Source organism: Scyliorhinus canicula, chromosome 8 (assembly GCF_902713615.1).
Source record: "Scyliorhinus canicula chromosome 8, sScyCan1.1, whole genome shotgun sequence".
Lineage (NCBI taxonomy): Eukaryota > Metazoa > Chordata > Chondrichthyes > Carcharhiniformes > Scyliorhinidae > Scyliorhinus > Scyliorhinus canicula.
Genome location: NC_052153.1, coordinates 5309652 through 5325213, shown reverse-complemented (window position 1 = coordinate 5325213; position 15562 = coordinate 5309652). Strand labels below are relative to the sequence as shown.

At 45.9% G+C, this 15562-nt stretch overlaps 2 protein-coding genes across 5 annotated transcripts in view; both read right to left on the bottom strand.

Moving 5' to 3' along the window:
- Positions 1-6263, bottom strand: part of pgm5 (phosphoglucomutase 5) — a 136456-nt gene extending 130193 nt beyond the window's left edge. The window contains exon 1 of the mRNA XM_038804072.1: positions 5772-6263. Coding sequence (XP_038660000.1) covers positions 5772-6029 — 258 coding nt within the window. The 5' untranslated portion in view covers positions 6030-6263. The remainder of the gene's footprint in view (positions 1-5771) is intronic.
- A 6236-nt stretch (positions 6264-12499) lies between these two features.
- prrc1 (proline-rich coiled-coil 1) overlaps positions 12500-15562 on the bottom strand; it is a 29741-nt gene continuing 26678 nt past the window's right edge. For 3 of the 4 annotated variants that reach the window (XM_038804071.1, XM_038804070.1, XM_038804069.1), the window contains one exon: positions 14767-14976. In XM_038804071.1, coding sequence (XP_038659999.1) covers positions 14767-14976 — 210 coding nt within the window. Of the gene's footprint in view, positions 14977-15562 lie in introns of all 4 variants that reach the window. The other variant, XM_038804068.1, reaches the window with a different exon arrangement.

Below are 15562 nucleotides of genomic sequence, written 5' to 3'. Positions count from 1 at the left end.
TGCAGATGATCAAAGGGATATTGGTGGGCAGGTTCACAGGTCTCTGAAGATAACAGGACAGGTAGATAAGGTGGTTCAGAAGGCCTCTGGGATTCTTGCCTTTATTAACTGAGGCATTGAATATAAGAGCAGGGAGGTTGTGTTGGAGCTGCATAAAACACTGGTTACGCCCCAGCTACAATACTGTGTAAAGCTCTGGCCACCACACCATAGAAACAATGTGATTGCACTGGGAAAGGGTGCAGAGGAGGTTCACCAGGAAGTTGCCTGGGCTGGTGCCCCCCCATCCCCAATTCCATTTCTTTTTTTTAATATAAATTTAGAGGACCCAATTATTTTTTCCAATTAAGGGGCAATTTAGCATGGCCAAACTACCTACCCCGCACATCTTTGGGTTGTGGGGGTGAAACCCACGCAAACACGGGGAGAATGTGCAAACTCCACACGGACAGTGACTCAGGGCCAGGATTGAACCTGGGACCTCGGCGCCGTGAGGCAACAGGGCTAACCCACTGTGCCACCGTGCTGCCCCTGCTCTTTGTCACTTTGCCATCTTGTGGTTACGGAGTGGCTGTCCGCTCCGGCCTGGGGCTGGGGAAGAGTTAAATTCCTCTGTAAAAGTTTGTCGATTTCATTTTACTTTCACGCTTTGGGTATTGTATTGGCCTGTAATGTTGTCTGTATCCTGTTCGGGTACAGACAGGACATTGATCCGTGTAGGGAGCTGGTTGGGGACTTTGTCCCTGATTCACCTGCGCTTCTTCGCTCCCAATTATGTAATAGAAACACAAAAAATAGCAGGAGGAGGCCATTCGGCCCTTTGAGCCTGCTCCGCCATTCATTATGATCATGGCTGATCATCCAACTCAGTAGCCTGATCCCATCTTCCCATATCCTTTGATCCCCAATTCCTTCTTGAAAACATACAGGGCGAAATTCTCCGACCCCCACGACGGGTCGGAGAATAGCGGGAAGGCCTTCCCGACATTTTTCCCACCCTCCCGCTATTCTCCCCCCCCCCCCCCCCCCCCCCCCCCCCCCCCCCCCGCCCAACTCCCGACACGAATCGCTGCCGCCGTTTTTTTACGGCCGGCAGCGATTCACAGCTGTTCGATGGGCCGAAGTCCCAGCCCTTTACGCTGTTTTTACGAACGGCAAACAGACCTGGTCTGGCCGTTCGTAAAAACGGCGGGAACAACTCGCTTTTTATAACCATAGCACCGATTGGCACGGCAGTACCACGGCCGTGCCAAGGGTGCCATGGGCCCGCAATCGGTGGGCACCGATCGCGGGCAGCGGGCCTGATGCCCGCGCACTATTTGTCCTTCCGCCGCCCTGCAGTATCCATTCGCGGGGCGGCTGAGGGGCATCCCGGCCCGCGCATGCGCGGGTTTCGCGCAAATACGCGATGACGTCATCCGCGCATGCGCGGGTTGGAGTCTTCCAAACCGCGCATGCGCGGCTGACGTCATATGACGCGTCAGCCGGCGCTAACTCCGGCAAGCCGGCTTAACGAAATTCGTTAAGCCCGTGATGCCGGAGCTTGCGGCGTCGGGCTGCTAGCCCCGACCGGGGACCAGAATCGGTTCCCGGTCGGGAAGGGGCGCGCTGGCGTCAACCCGGGCGGGTTTGACGCCAGCCTTACGATTTCTCCCGTTTTGGGAGAATCGCGCCCACAATGTTTTGCCACCAACTGCTTTGTGCGTTCGAGAATTCCACAGGCTCACCACTTTCTGGGTGAAGAAATTTCTCCTCATCTCAGTCCTAAATGGTCTACCCCGTATCCTCAGACTGTGACCAGTTCTGGACACCCCCACCATCGGGAACATCCTTCCTGCATCTACCCTGTCTCGTCTTGTTAGAATTTTATAGGTTTCTATGAGACCCCCCCTCATTCTTCTGAACTCCAGCGAATACAATCCTAACCAACTCAATCTCTCCTCCTACATCAGTCCTGCCATCCCAGGATCAGTCTGGTAAACCTTCGCTGCACTGCCTCTATAGAAAGAACATCTTGCTACTGTTTGTGCTGTATCTGTTGTACATTGATAACTATGGCCATCTTTCTGCTTATGCTTGTTTTGAGGCAATTTTGCAAAGAAATTTGAAAATTCCAATAAATAATCATTAAAAAAAGGTTTGAGATGGAGCTGCAAGCAATTAGTGCTTCTCAATTTTAAATGCTGTATCCTAGACATTTTCTTCCATTTTATATTCCCACTGTTAGAATCACGATACATCACAGTCTCCAGAATTTTCACCACTGACATCAACGTATATCCATCATCTAGTCATCACTCTTAAAAGTAAAGATACGGCATCATCTAATTATTGTCCGATCCACCTCCATCAGTCTTAAAACTCTTAGGTTTAGTGTCCTGCTAGTGGCCTTTGGGTCTTTCGCTGATTCATTTTTTAAATGTTACTGATCGCATACTCAAAATTCAAGATGGGAAATCTAAGTTAGTGGCAAACCTTATTCACGAACGTGAGGGAGAACCTTTTTGTAGAAGTAATAGGGAAGTCACTTCTTTCCTGGAAAGTGCGGGTCGAGGTGGGCTGGAGGAACAAAGGGATTTGGGAATACAAATACATCAAACACTAAAAGTTGTGCCATGGATTAGCAAGGCCATGAAAAAAGCAAACCAGGCACTCTGCTTTATTCCTGGGGGTGGGGGGGACCTTGATTAGACCACGCTTAGAGTATTGACTGCAGTTTTAGTAGCCACATTATAAAGAGGAAATAGAGACATTGGAAAGAGTGCAGAGAATATTTACAAGGACGATAACAGAAATGTGCAGGTTTACGTATCAAGAATGGATCAACAGGCTGGGTCACTTTTCTCTTGGAAAATGAAGCAGAGGTCTTAAAATTTTAATGGCGTGAAATCCAAGGAACATTTCCCCTTATGGGGAAGAGCTAAATCAAAGCCATCAATATAGGACAGTGGTGAAGAAACCCAATCATAAATTCAAAGGAAACTTCACTCAGGGTGTTAAGAAAGTGGAACTTGTAGCTACAGATCGTGGTTAAAGTGAATCGTATAGTTGCAGTTTAATGGGAAACTAGGCAAGTGTATCAGTGAAAAGGGAATAGAGAGTTGCAGTGATAGATTTAGGTGAGATAAGATGAGAGGAGGCTGGAGTAGAGCATAAGTATCAGCAGGGACTGGTTGAGGTGAATGGCCTGCTTATATCCAATGTAATATGGCCTTGCCCCTCTTTACCTCTGTAGCCTCCTCCAATTCTCCATCCACCAGGATCTCTGCACTCCTCCAATTCTGGCCACTTGCTCTTTCTCACTCTCTGTTACTCTCGCACTGACGGCCATGCCTTCAGTTGCTGAGGTATCAGACTCTGGAACTGCCCCTTTCCCCTTCTTCTTCAGGCACTCCTTTTACCAAGCAGTGATCCTAACATCTCATTCTGTGGCTCGGTGCCTAATGTTAATGCTTCAGTGAAGCATCTGGGGACATTTCACTATGTTAAAGGTGCTGTAGAAATAAATGCAAATGGTTAAACTGCCAATTTCCAAATTATGGTGGAGCTACACTGAAGGTGCTCAATATTCAGCTCAATACCCATTATTGCAAGTTCCACCCTCTACTCCCAAACGGTCTTCACAGATTTTGTTCCGTCGGATCAATATACCATAATAATCATCTTTATTAGTATCATAAGTAGGCTTACATTAACACTGCAATAAAGTTGCTGTAAAAATCCCCTAGTCACCACATTCCAGTGCCTGTTCGGGTACACCGAGGGAGATTTCAGAACGTCCAAGTCACCTAACAAGCACGTCTTTCGGGACCTGTGGGAGGAAACCGGAGCACCCGGAGGAAACCCACGCAGACACGGGGAGTCCAGACTCTGCACAGACAGTGACCCAAGCCGGGAATCGAACCCGGGTCCCTGGCGCAGTGAAGCAACAGTGCTAACCGCTGTGCTACCGTGCCACGATCGACAGTGATCGAGTGATCAAGACATCAGAAAGCACAGAACGCTTCCAAAAGAAAACTTTGCAAAAATGCTGGACCTCTTCTGAAATAAGGCCATCTTGATGGAAAGCAGAGTGGGATTATTAAAATATTACATCTGGTCCATGTTACTATATAGATGTGAATTTGGAACATGAGCAAGTCAATGGAGGATTAACGACACCAGGCGTGTGGTTTTTGAGACATATGATGAGGATCAGTTGGAAAACACACAAAACTAATTGAGTAAACCCAGCCCACAGGATGGACTTTGCAGATGATCACCAAGAGGCAAGGGCAATTCCAGGCAAAGTACTTGGGAGGGAGAAACTAGAATATCTGGCAGAGACTGGCCAAATGGAGGGTCGCAGAGCAGGAAGGAGACAAAAGAGGAAATACACCATCGACTCGAGAAATAGAACAGGTACATGATTTGAAAACAAGACCAAGATGTTGGCCATGATCCAAAAGCCCTGAAAGGCTAGAGAACCACGATCACCAACATTGCAAAACATGACACCTGAGGAAGGGGAATATACCGAATTCAGCCGTGTCAAAATACTGAGCTGCTTTGTCTGTGAAATGTTGTGATATTCATTGCACTGGCAAATTACCAATTCTGGCTTAAGACACAGATCCACCTGATCCACTGGGGCTGGTTTAGCACAGTGGGCTAAACAGCTGGCTTGTAATGCAGAATAAGACCAGCAGCACGGTTCAATTCCTGTACCAGCCTCCCCGAACAGGCACCGGAATGTGGCGACATCGGGGCTTTTCTCAGTAACTTCATTGAAGCCCACTTGTGACAATAAGCGATTATTATTATTAGCATCTTCCAGCTGGCACCAGGTTAAGTTTGTGGGAACCTTCTACATGTTAAAAATTATCCCTAACGTGGAATAAATCAATATTCATCCTTTCCACCTAAACTGGGTCTGTTCGGAAAGTGGTTTCAAACCAGGTTGGGGTGGAGAGGGAAAGTAAACCACGCAATTCTCGGCTGGTGTGTCGAAACCGCTCACCTGGATTCCCAATCCATATTTCCATAAAGAGATTGGCTGTTCCCTCTGCTCAATGTTGGAGCTGGATTGAGGGTGGAATTTTTCCAGCCTGCCCAGGATGAATGCCCTCCCCAACCCCCCCCCCCCCCCCCCCGCTCCCCACCACCACCTCCCCTAACACTCTCTAATCTCACACTGAGAGGGCAGCACGGTAGCACAGTGGTTAGCACTGTTGTTTGACATCGCCAAGGACCAGGTTCGATTCCCGGCTCAGGTCACTGTTTGTGCGGAGTCTGCGCGTCCTCCCCATGTGTGCGTGGGTTTCCTCCGGGTGCTCCGGTTTCCTCCCACAGCCCAAAGATGTGCAGGTTAGGTGGATTGGCCGTGCTAAATTGCCCTCTGGTTTATTCAAAATACTCCGGTTTCCTCCCACAAGTCCCGAAAGACGTGCTTGTTAGGTGAATTGGACATTCTGAATTCTCCCTCTGTGTACCCGAACAGGCGCCGGAATGTGGCGACTAGGGGCTTTTCACAGTAACTTCATTGCAATGTTAATGTCTACTTGCGACACTAATAAAGATTATTATTATTAAATCGTCCATATAGTCTGGGTTGTGAGATGAGAAAAGTCATTTTTGTTTTATGCCTGGAACAAAAACCATTTTTTGTTGTTGAGATTCCTGGGGGAGTTTCTATGAGAATCTGCCTTGTTTTTCTCCCCCTAATGCTGTGTGCGGAATGGTTGCTCTGCTTTGGGGAGGGAGGGGGGTTAGATTTGGAAAGCCAGCCTTACCCCGTTGGCAGCTGCCATCTGCACAATGGTCTCGATGGCGGTCCTGCTGAAGTATCTGCCATCACTGCCCATCACCATAGTGCAGCCCTGGCGGTCCCGCAGGTCGATGGAAGTCAGGACGCTCTGTGTAAAGTTCTGCAGATAGTTCCTCTTGCTCTCGAAGACGGACGTTTTCTTCCTCAAGCCGCTGGTGCCGGGTCTCTGGTCGTCGTAAGGGACGGTCTGCACCGTGACCACCGGGATGGGGGCGCTTTCCATCTCTGCCTCTGCTCTGTGTCCGCTCAGCTCGCAGACTGGCAACTCGGAGCTGCCACCGAATGAGAACAATGAGGGAGGGGAGGGGAGGGAGCTCAACACTTTGGAAGGAACTGCAACAGCCAGCCCAAAAATAGCCCCTGGAAAGAGCTGGAGAATGATGCACTCGAGGCAGTGTTGTAACTGGACGCTGCAGCAGCCAACACTTGTTACAGAGAATCACTCGCTGTCAGTCCCTGAGCACAGCTCTGTCTCAATCTAAACACCTCCTGATGGGGGCCAGGGCTGCTCCAGGTCTGTCTCCTCCCCTCCTCCACAAGCCCCTGTGAAAGCTGCCATCAAAATGTTTCGCTCCTTAAGGGCTTTGCGATTCTTTACCAGATCAGTTGTGCGTTTTTGAATTCACCCTGGGTATGTGTGAGGCTGCCACGGTCAACATTCTGATGCCCATCCCTAATTGCCCCTTGAGAAGGTGGCGGCGAGCTGCCTACTTGATCCGCTGAACTCCTTCGGTTGTAGGTACACCCACTGCGCTGTTAGGGAGGGAGCTCCAGGAAGTTGCTCCAGCGACAGTGAAGGATCAACGATTTATTTCCCAGTGGTGGTGGTGAGTGACTTGGAGGGGAACCTTCAGGTGGTGGGGTTCCCAGGTATCTGCTGCTCATGTCCTTCTAGATGGCAGTGGCCGTGGGTTTGGAAGGTGCTGTCTAAGGAAACCTGGTGAGTTACTGCAGTGCATCTTGTAGATGGTACGCAAGGCTGCCACTGTTTGTTGGTGGGAGAGGGGGTGAATGTTGATGGTGGATGGGGTGCCAATCAAGCGGGGCCGCTTTGTCCTGGATGGTGTTGAGCTTCTTGAGTGTTGTTGGAGTTGCAGTCATCCAGGCAAGTGGAGAATATTCCATCACACTGCTGATGTGTGCCTTGCAAATAGTGGACAGGCTTTTGGGGGCGGGGGGGGGGGGGGGGGTGATCAGGAAATATTTTATTTCCATATTTCATTGTCAGGAGAATACATTGTAACCTTGATCCATTTTAAAATGGATTAAAGGTCTTGCCCATTGATAATACCTCCAAAGGCATCTCAATAGGTCTTGGTTTGTTGGTGTGAGCTATGCTTCAGAAGTACCACTGGCATCTGCTGAGTCAATGGTGGTAGGTTCAAGTCCCACTCCGATATGGAACGCGGAGGGTCCTGTTGCTGTACTGAGGAAACACTGTCCTGTCAGAGGGATTGTCTGTCACCAAGATGTTAATCACAGGTGTGATTTTGCCCCCTTCGGTGGATATTAACTGTTTCATGTCTCTATGTCTCCCTGCTTTTCTGGAAAATATTTACCCCTCATCAACGTCACAGATTATCTGTTTATTGTAACATTGCTGTTTGTGGAATCATGCTGTGCACAGTCATTTGTGTATTTCCTCCAGCAACAACTATACTTCAAAAAGTCATTATATCAGAGATTATAGAACATTACAGCGCAGCAATGAAAGGTGTTAAGAAACTTGGTAGTATTCCTGTCAGTATTACATTATAGGCTTGCATTACAGATGATATCACAGGATCCTTAGCACAGGTGGCTATTCAGCCCATTGAATGTGCACTGGCTCCCAAAGAGCATTCTCCCGAATCCCATTCCCCTGCCTTGTTCCCGTAACCTTGCGCATTCACTCTTTTCTGATCGCAATCCAATTCCCTTTTGAATTCCTCAATCAAACCTGCCTCCACCACCCGTTCCCGGCTCCAAGCAGCCTGTGGGTGAAAAGGTTTGCCTCACATCCATGATATGATATAGCATACAATAGAAATTATCTTGACACGTTGTTTATTCTGGACCTGAAATTCACAAATACTTTTGACTTAATGTTTCTTGCTCGTCGCAGATGAATAATCAATCAACTTTCACGCTTTATTGGTTTTTTTTTGTTCCATTTTCAATAATCCCTTAATTATTGGAACATTATCATATAAATTAGAGAAGAGCACAGCTGGTGGCCACGTGTGCAACTACAAGTGCTTCCATTCAATCCAATATAATAAGCCCCTCAATCTAAGAGCAGGGCATAATAATATTTATTGTCACAAGTAGGCTTATATTAACACTGAAGTTACTGTGAAAATCCCCTAATCGCCACTCCGGCGCCTGTTTGGGTACACAGAGGGAGAATTCAGAATGTCCAATTCACCTAACAGTACAGGCGGGATTCTCCGATTCTCAGGTCATGTCCTGACGCCAGTGTGGGAACGGTGTTGTTTTATGGCCGAAAATGAGTGCAAAATGGCCACCCTTCCTCCATTTGGTGGGGGGCTAGCAACAAGGCAGTGTAGAGCACCTGCTCTAGCTGCCGATATGGCTGGAAAACTGCCGGGTCCTTGGTCGCGCGCGCACCGCAGCAGCAGCGCCGTGCGACATGGCGCTGGCCACGGGCGGACCCGGCCTGCCAAATAGTGTCCCCCCTCTTTGGCCGGCTTGTGACCCCTGGACGACCCCCAGCTGCTGCCAAAGTCCCTCCTGCCCGCAGATAAGCCCTTCCCCGACTGTGGCAAGGCTGGACTGAGTCCGCAGCCGCCAGGCCAAGTTCCCGACAAGTAATACCATGAGAGACCCACGCCGTTGGGAACTCGGCCGATCGGGGGCGGAGCATCAGGGGGAGGGCCTCCGGCAACGTCCTAAGGCCGTCGCTAAGGCATGCGGCATACTCCTAGAGTACACCACTTTGGAGGGGGTGGAGCATCGCGAAAGCAGCGCCGCCCCAAATTTCGGCGCGAACGTTGATTCTCCAGCCGCTCACCGAACACTATTTCGGTGTCAGTGTCGGTGATCAGAGAATCCCACCCCACGTCTTTCGGGACTTGTGGGAGGAAACCGGAGCACCCAGAGGAAACCCACGCAGACTCCGCACAGACAGTGACCCAAGCCGGGAATCGAACCTGGGACACTGGCACTGTGAAGCAACAGTGCTCCCCACTGTGCTAACACCATGGCTGTAGCTAAACATTTTCACTGAGTGTTATGTAGAATAAATGTAAGAATGCAAAGTGCTTTAAACAGAAATGGGGAATATCCCCATGGATAGTATTCTCTCTCCAAATTGCCCTTTCAAGACACTTTTAAAAAACCTACCTCTTTGACCTAGCCTTTGATTGCCTGTTCTGATATCATGTTATATGGTTCAGTATCAGATTCTGGCCGATCTTACGAAACACCGCCAGATATTTAACTTGCTTAAACTCAATTCACAAATACAAATTACATTGAACTTAATAGCTCCCTCGTGCCCATCAGCAACAGGAATGCTCTAAAACAGAGTTACAGATTAGATTTTGAAAAGAACACTCTGATGAAAATATACTAGTAGAGCATCATGAATGCTTAGCTGCCCTGTTGAATCAGTAATGTCACTATGCAACCCCAGCAGGCTTGGCACACAGCAGTCTGAGTAAAGCCGAGTGTCTTGGGATAGATCCCAGGCAAAACACATCAATATCTTTAATTAAGTTGAAATCATCCAATGCAGAACGCAAAGGTCAGGCCCTCCTTTCCAGAAAACAATGATTTGCTTCTGCGAGATTATAATTAGCACCCTAAATCTGGACATCTGTGACATTTTAGCTTTTTTCCCCATTAAGTACATGCACTTTCCCACCTCTAACCTTCTCCAGCACTACCAGCCTCGCATTGCTCCACTCCCAATTTGTACCTATTGTAATTGCCCCACTATTGACCTGTCTGCCTTCTCTATTCCGTGAAGATCCTTCTTGAAACCTGTTCGATCAAGCTTTTTGTCATCAGTCCTAGTGCTGTCTTTTGAATATATTTAAATATTTCTGTTAAGAAACTTGGATCCAGGTCTGACTGGATAAAAGGTGCGACAAAAATGCAGGCTGTCATTAGACAAGCCCTAAATGTTTTCCCTTCGCAAAACCTTCTCTTTCCTGTTAAGACATGTGCAATGCAATTCATATAATAAAGTTACTTTTGTTACTTTCTGGAATAGCAGAATGTTAGCATCATTAGAACCACTGCATTCAAACAGAATAGGAGGCTATTCAATCATGCTGATGTCCTTTTCCAATATCTATGTTCTCAATATGCACTCCCCAGGTCAGGTATGGAACAGCCACATGCACAACCAAGGGGACATTTCTATCTATCACACCAGCACCCTCTAGTGCACCAGTGTGGTGATGTTCTGCATTTGTCTTCATGTTAAAGTACCACAGCAATCTTGGCCTGCATTTGCTTGAATATGGATGATAAAGGAAAGAGAGAATCTATTATCTTATGGAGCAAATCCAGAACAAGAGGGTATTAGGGGCTGGTTTAGCTCACTCGGCTAAATCGCTGGCTTTTAAAGCAGACCAAGCAGGCCAGCAGCACGGTTCGATTCCCGTACCAGCCTCCCCGGACAGGTGCCGGAATGTGGCGACTAGGGGCTTTTCACGGTAACTTCATTGAAGCCTACTCGCGACAATAAGCGATTTTCATTTCATTTCATATTGCCCTAAACAGAGATCCATCATTCAGGGGTCATATCAGGGAGAACCTCCTCATACAAAGAGGAATGTAAAAATCTGGGAAATTCTTCTCCACAAAAAGACTTTTGAGGCTGGGGCATTAATTGAACTTTTCAAAACTTGATCGATAGAATTTGTTAGGCAATATTATTAAAGGTTACAGGACCATGGTGGGGAAATAGAATTAAAATACTGAGCAGCCACAATCTCCACGAGTTGCAGAAAAGGATCAAAAGGACGGAATGGCCTCCATCCTGAGTGCTCCAAGACGATGAGTGATAATTAAGAGAAATTCCAGGAGCTGGACTGGGAGCTAGCCAAACATTTCACAACCATTAAAAAAATTTTTTTTTTAAACTTTCATCGCATTTACTAAATCCTTCGTAAAAATCCCTTTGGCCCTGTTGGCATAAATAGCTCTTTGGGCAACTTACTCCTCATCGATTTAAGAACACAAGAAATAGGAGGATCAGATACCATTTAGCCAGTTCCATAATTCAATAAGATTTTCTACCGCTGCTCCATCTGATTCCCTTCATGTTCAAAACCGGAATCTGATTGGAACATACTGGGCAGATTCACACCTCTTGAGTACAGAAATTCAAATCAGTGTCGGAAATGGTATCTATTACCCTGATACTAGCTTTTCATCTCCAGGCAGTGTACCCTGAAGGTTACTAGATTGCTTCCTGGGATGAAAGTCTAAGTACACTGGGTCGATATTCTCTTGGGTTTGGAGGCGTGAGAGGTGATCGCATTGAAACTACAAGATTCTGAAGAGAGCTGACAGGGTGGACATGGAGGATTTTTCCCCTGGTCTCAGAACCAGGGGTTGGTCATTTAAGGACTGAGAAGGATAAATTTCCTCAAAGGATCTATCCACCCCCCCCCCCCCCCCCCCCCCCCCCAGGGTTGTGGACGCACCAAGTTGAATATATTTAAAGCTGAAAAGATACAGATTCAAAGAATGTGGGGAATGGGCAGGAAAGTGGAGTTGAAGCCCAAATTCAGACATGCGCATATTGGAGGGGCTGAATGGTCTACGCCTACTCCTATTTATATCTTAACAAGCCTCTAAATACTTTTCTGTTTCAATTAGATCAGCTCTTGTTCCTCTAAATTCTAGAACACAGGCCCATTCTACTCCATCTCTTTCAGGACAACGCTCTCATCACAGGAATTAAACCACCCTCTAAAGCAATCTTTGAGTTTCCTCGAATCAGATTCTAAAACTATACAGATGGCCAGGTACCATCGCATCAAAACCCTGTACAATCGCAGCAAGACCTTTCTCTTGTATTCAAGCTCGCTTGCAATAAAGGTCAACGGCCATACTCTTTATCCACTCAATATCGTCGTTCCTCATTGAATGTTTCTTCCAAGTAATTGGTGTTTTACACAATAATCTTATTACATAAAACTTTATGCCTCCCGAAAGGTTAATGTCCATTCACTATAATATACACAAGATGCACTGTAGCAACTCACCAAACCTCCCCTTAAAAGCATCTCTCAAACTCACAATCGCTACCATCTAGAAGGAAAAGTGCAGCAAACATATGGGAACACCACTAGCTGCAAGTCCCCTTCCGAGCCCCACACACACTACCCTGACTTGGAATCACTGTCAGTAGGTCAAAAACCTGAATTCCCCTCTCCACACCACATGGACTGTAGCAGTTCAAGCAAGTGCTCACTCCCACCTACAAACACAATCCGGGTTGGGGAGTAAATGCTGGCCTTGCCAGCAACATTCACATCCAGAGTAATTTTATAATCTTTCCTTTTTCTTACTTCAATGCAAAACGGAAGGGTTTGGTTGCGTAATGCGTCAGGACCATGTCAGTTTATTCTCCTGTGGGAAGAATAATTTTATCACCACCAAAAACAATTTAAACTTGGACTTAAGGACCCAGAATCACAAACAGCATCAAAATAAAGAAGCGTGTTACGGTCATGTTTAAAACGGACCTTTTATTGAAATTCAGGTAAAAATGTAAACTTTGCAATAAGGTAGACCAAATAACAAAATCTCCACATTAACATTTCTAAGGACACTGAAATTGGGTCCTCAATGGCCTTTATTAATGACGTGTTCTGAAAATGGAACCATTTTGCACTGCACACATTCTCAAAGTGTTCAGTATCTTTAAAAGCTCGACAAATCAAGATGGATAGGAAGACAGTAATGGCATCTGTGCCAAGGAACAGGCTCACAATTCCTAAAAATTGACTGCACTGAAAAACATGGAATGATGTATTTTGTATCTGGTGAAGACTCTTAACTGTGCATGCACAGGAAACTGCTAAAGACAGAAAGCTTTTCGAATGCTTTATTCTACTCTTCAAATCATCAAAATCAGCAAGCCATGAAGCTAAATAAATTAGAGAACTTATTTCAAATCCAAACCACTTACCAGTCCGTCCTCATCCTCGCAACGGAAAAGGCTTGCGAAGGATGACAAAGCGTGCAGGGTCTGCTGAATCATTAACTTTGGTCATTAAGGGATTCAAGCAAGCGCTGTGGATCTTTGACAAGTAAATATATTCATTGATCTGCCTGCTACTGACCCGTCAATGCAGGAGCCCCCACGGAAAATATCGGCAAAAAATATGTGGCACAAACAACAAAATCAAAAAGGGAAGTTTCTGAAAATTTCACCTTTCCACAATGAAATAGCAGAACTTCAAAACAGAGGAGGCCATTCAGCCCTTCGAGCCTGTTGCACACGAATAGGCAGTCATTCAGCCCCATTGGCTCTCCGCCTGCTATTCATTTAGATCATTGATGATCTGTATCTTAATTCTATCTACCCACCTCGGCCACTTAACCCTTAATGCTCTTGCCAAAACCAAAAAAATCGATCAATTCCAGTAAATGATCAACTGACGTCCCAGTTGCAACACCTTTTGGGAGAAGGGATTTTCACCACCCTTTGTGTGAAGAAGTCCTTCCTGACAGACTTGTTTTAATTTTAAGGCAACATCCCCTCATTCTGGACTCTCCCACATAACTTACAGGATTTTTTATTGAAGTCTGCAGAGGAGGGCAAGAAAAGAAAGTGAAACTTGAAAAGAAAAAGTGGTCAACTTAAGTTATACAGCATTTGGCAGATCATCGTGGTGACATCTCAGCAAATTTACTTCTCTCTGAGTCTTAATTTATCTTCTGGTAATTTAAGTGGCAGCATAATCTTTTTTAAAAAAATACCCAGAGGCAAGATGCGACACCATTGTCAAAACAGTGGCAGCCACCCGGTTTTGGAAGATACATAACATGAACCAAACTGAAAATTCACCATTAAAATACTGTGGCTATGGTTTATTTATAAACTGCTTGTGCCAAGGATAATTGTACCAATTTGACAAAGGAATTACTCATATATACAAACTATTGCAGCACAACATATTGCAGTGCAAACTATTAATCTTCAACTTCAAGGTATATTCCATTCAAAACGAGGCAGACTGATGTGGAATTAAGGCAGCATGTCAAAGAAAACAGCGGCGTCACTCGTGACATTTCAGTTTTATTCCCTTAGATATGACGACAAAATAAGTGTCCAGAATAATCCAAACAAGCCCAGCGATAGCTTTACTTGGCAGTGGAGATAATCTAGAGTTCTCGAAGGCGAGATGGTTGGGTTTTGTTTTAAACAAAGTCTTTCATTCCACCTTGTTGCAATTTAACTTGAGTATTCAGCTGCCAGACCATTGTTTTCTTGGGTTGACAAGCTGTGTCCGGTAACTCATGCATCCATCATTTTATAATACAAGCTTTAAGCTTATAACTCAAGGGCAGAGGTAGGGAATAGTGAAATAAAAGCACGGTACTTGAACACCCTGCACATTAACCCATACCTGGTCACAAATTTTTATAATGATTAGCTGATGTAGATGATATCAGTCATAAGCGTTATCAACTTTTAGTGTCTAATTTCCTTAGGTGCCATATCTCAGCACCAAAAATATTGCAAAATTTAATATAAAGTTATCATACACATTTTACAAACTTTTTACCATTACACTGGAATTTCAGTCTCTGGAATGTCCCAGTTCCTGTGCTGGCATACTAGGCAACTACGAGACATGTTTTGGTTCAGCAACTGAGTTTTGTTGATTGGAGTATAAAAATACAAAGTTAAACCTTTCTCGAGCATATAGTGAAGCAACATTTTTAAGAAAGTGCCCCCACTGAGCAGAAGGCCACAGTTTTACGTGTTAAATGGACTTTGATGGTAGACGCTGCTTGTACATTCCCGCTAACGATTTGGCCGCGCTGTAGATCATCTGCCTTCGTGACACCCCAGTAAACATGATGTGCCAATCAGTCCTGTTGACCTGGGGTAAACTCCTCTCCAACACTTCCCCTACAGTCACCATCAGCCCAGACCACCGTAGATTGTAATCAGCTGGCGTGAGGGTTTGCGCCTGATTTAAAACAAAAACATTCCCGTTTAAAGCAAGTGCATCAAAAGGTATTGAAAACCAACCTTTCCTTCCAAATAAATCGAATGACCCATATTGGCTCCCGGTTCAGCAACTCAATTTTAAAATTCTCATCCTGGTTTCCAAATTCCCTTCATGGGTTTGCCGTTCCCTACCTCTGCAACCTCCTTCAGCCACCAAACCCTCCCAGATCTCTGCGCGCCTCTCATTCTGGCACCTGGCACATTGCTGCTTTCTCCAGCTCCACCACTGATGGTTGCACCTTCAGCTAAGCAGGCCCTAAAGCCCTGGCATTTCCTCCCTAAACCTCTCTGGCCTCCTTTAGGACGCTCCTTAAAACCTATCTGCACAAATACTGTCACATGTGATTCAGTTGCATTTTGCTTCATAGCGACTAGGGGCTTTTCACAGTAACTTCATTGAAGCCTAATTGTGACAATAAGCGATTATTATTATAATGTTTAATGATGCTAAAGCTGCGATATAAATGCAAGGTGTTGTTGCTGGATTCAGGCGAATGACAAACTGCCCATCTCTCAGTCCACCATAGTGGATTTGAAATTGTGCT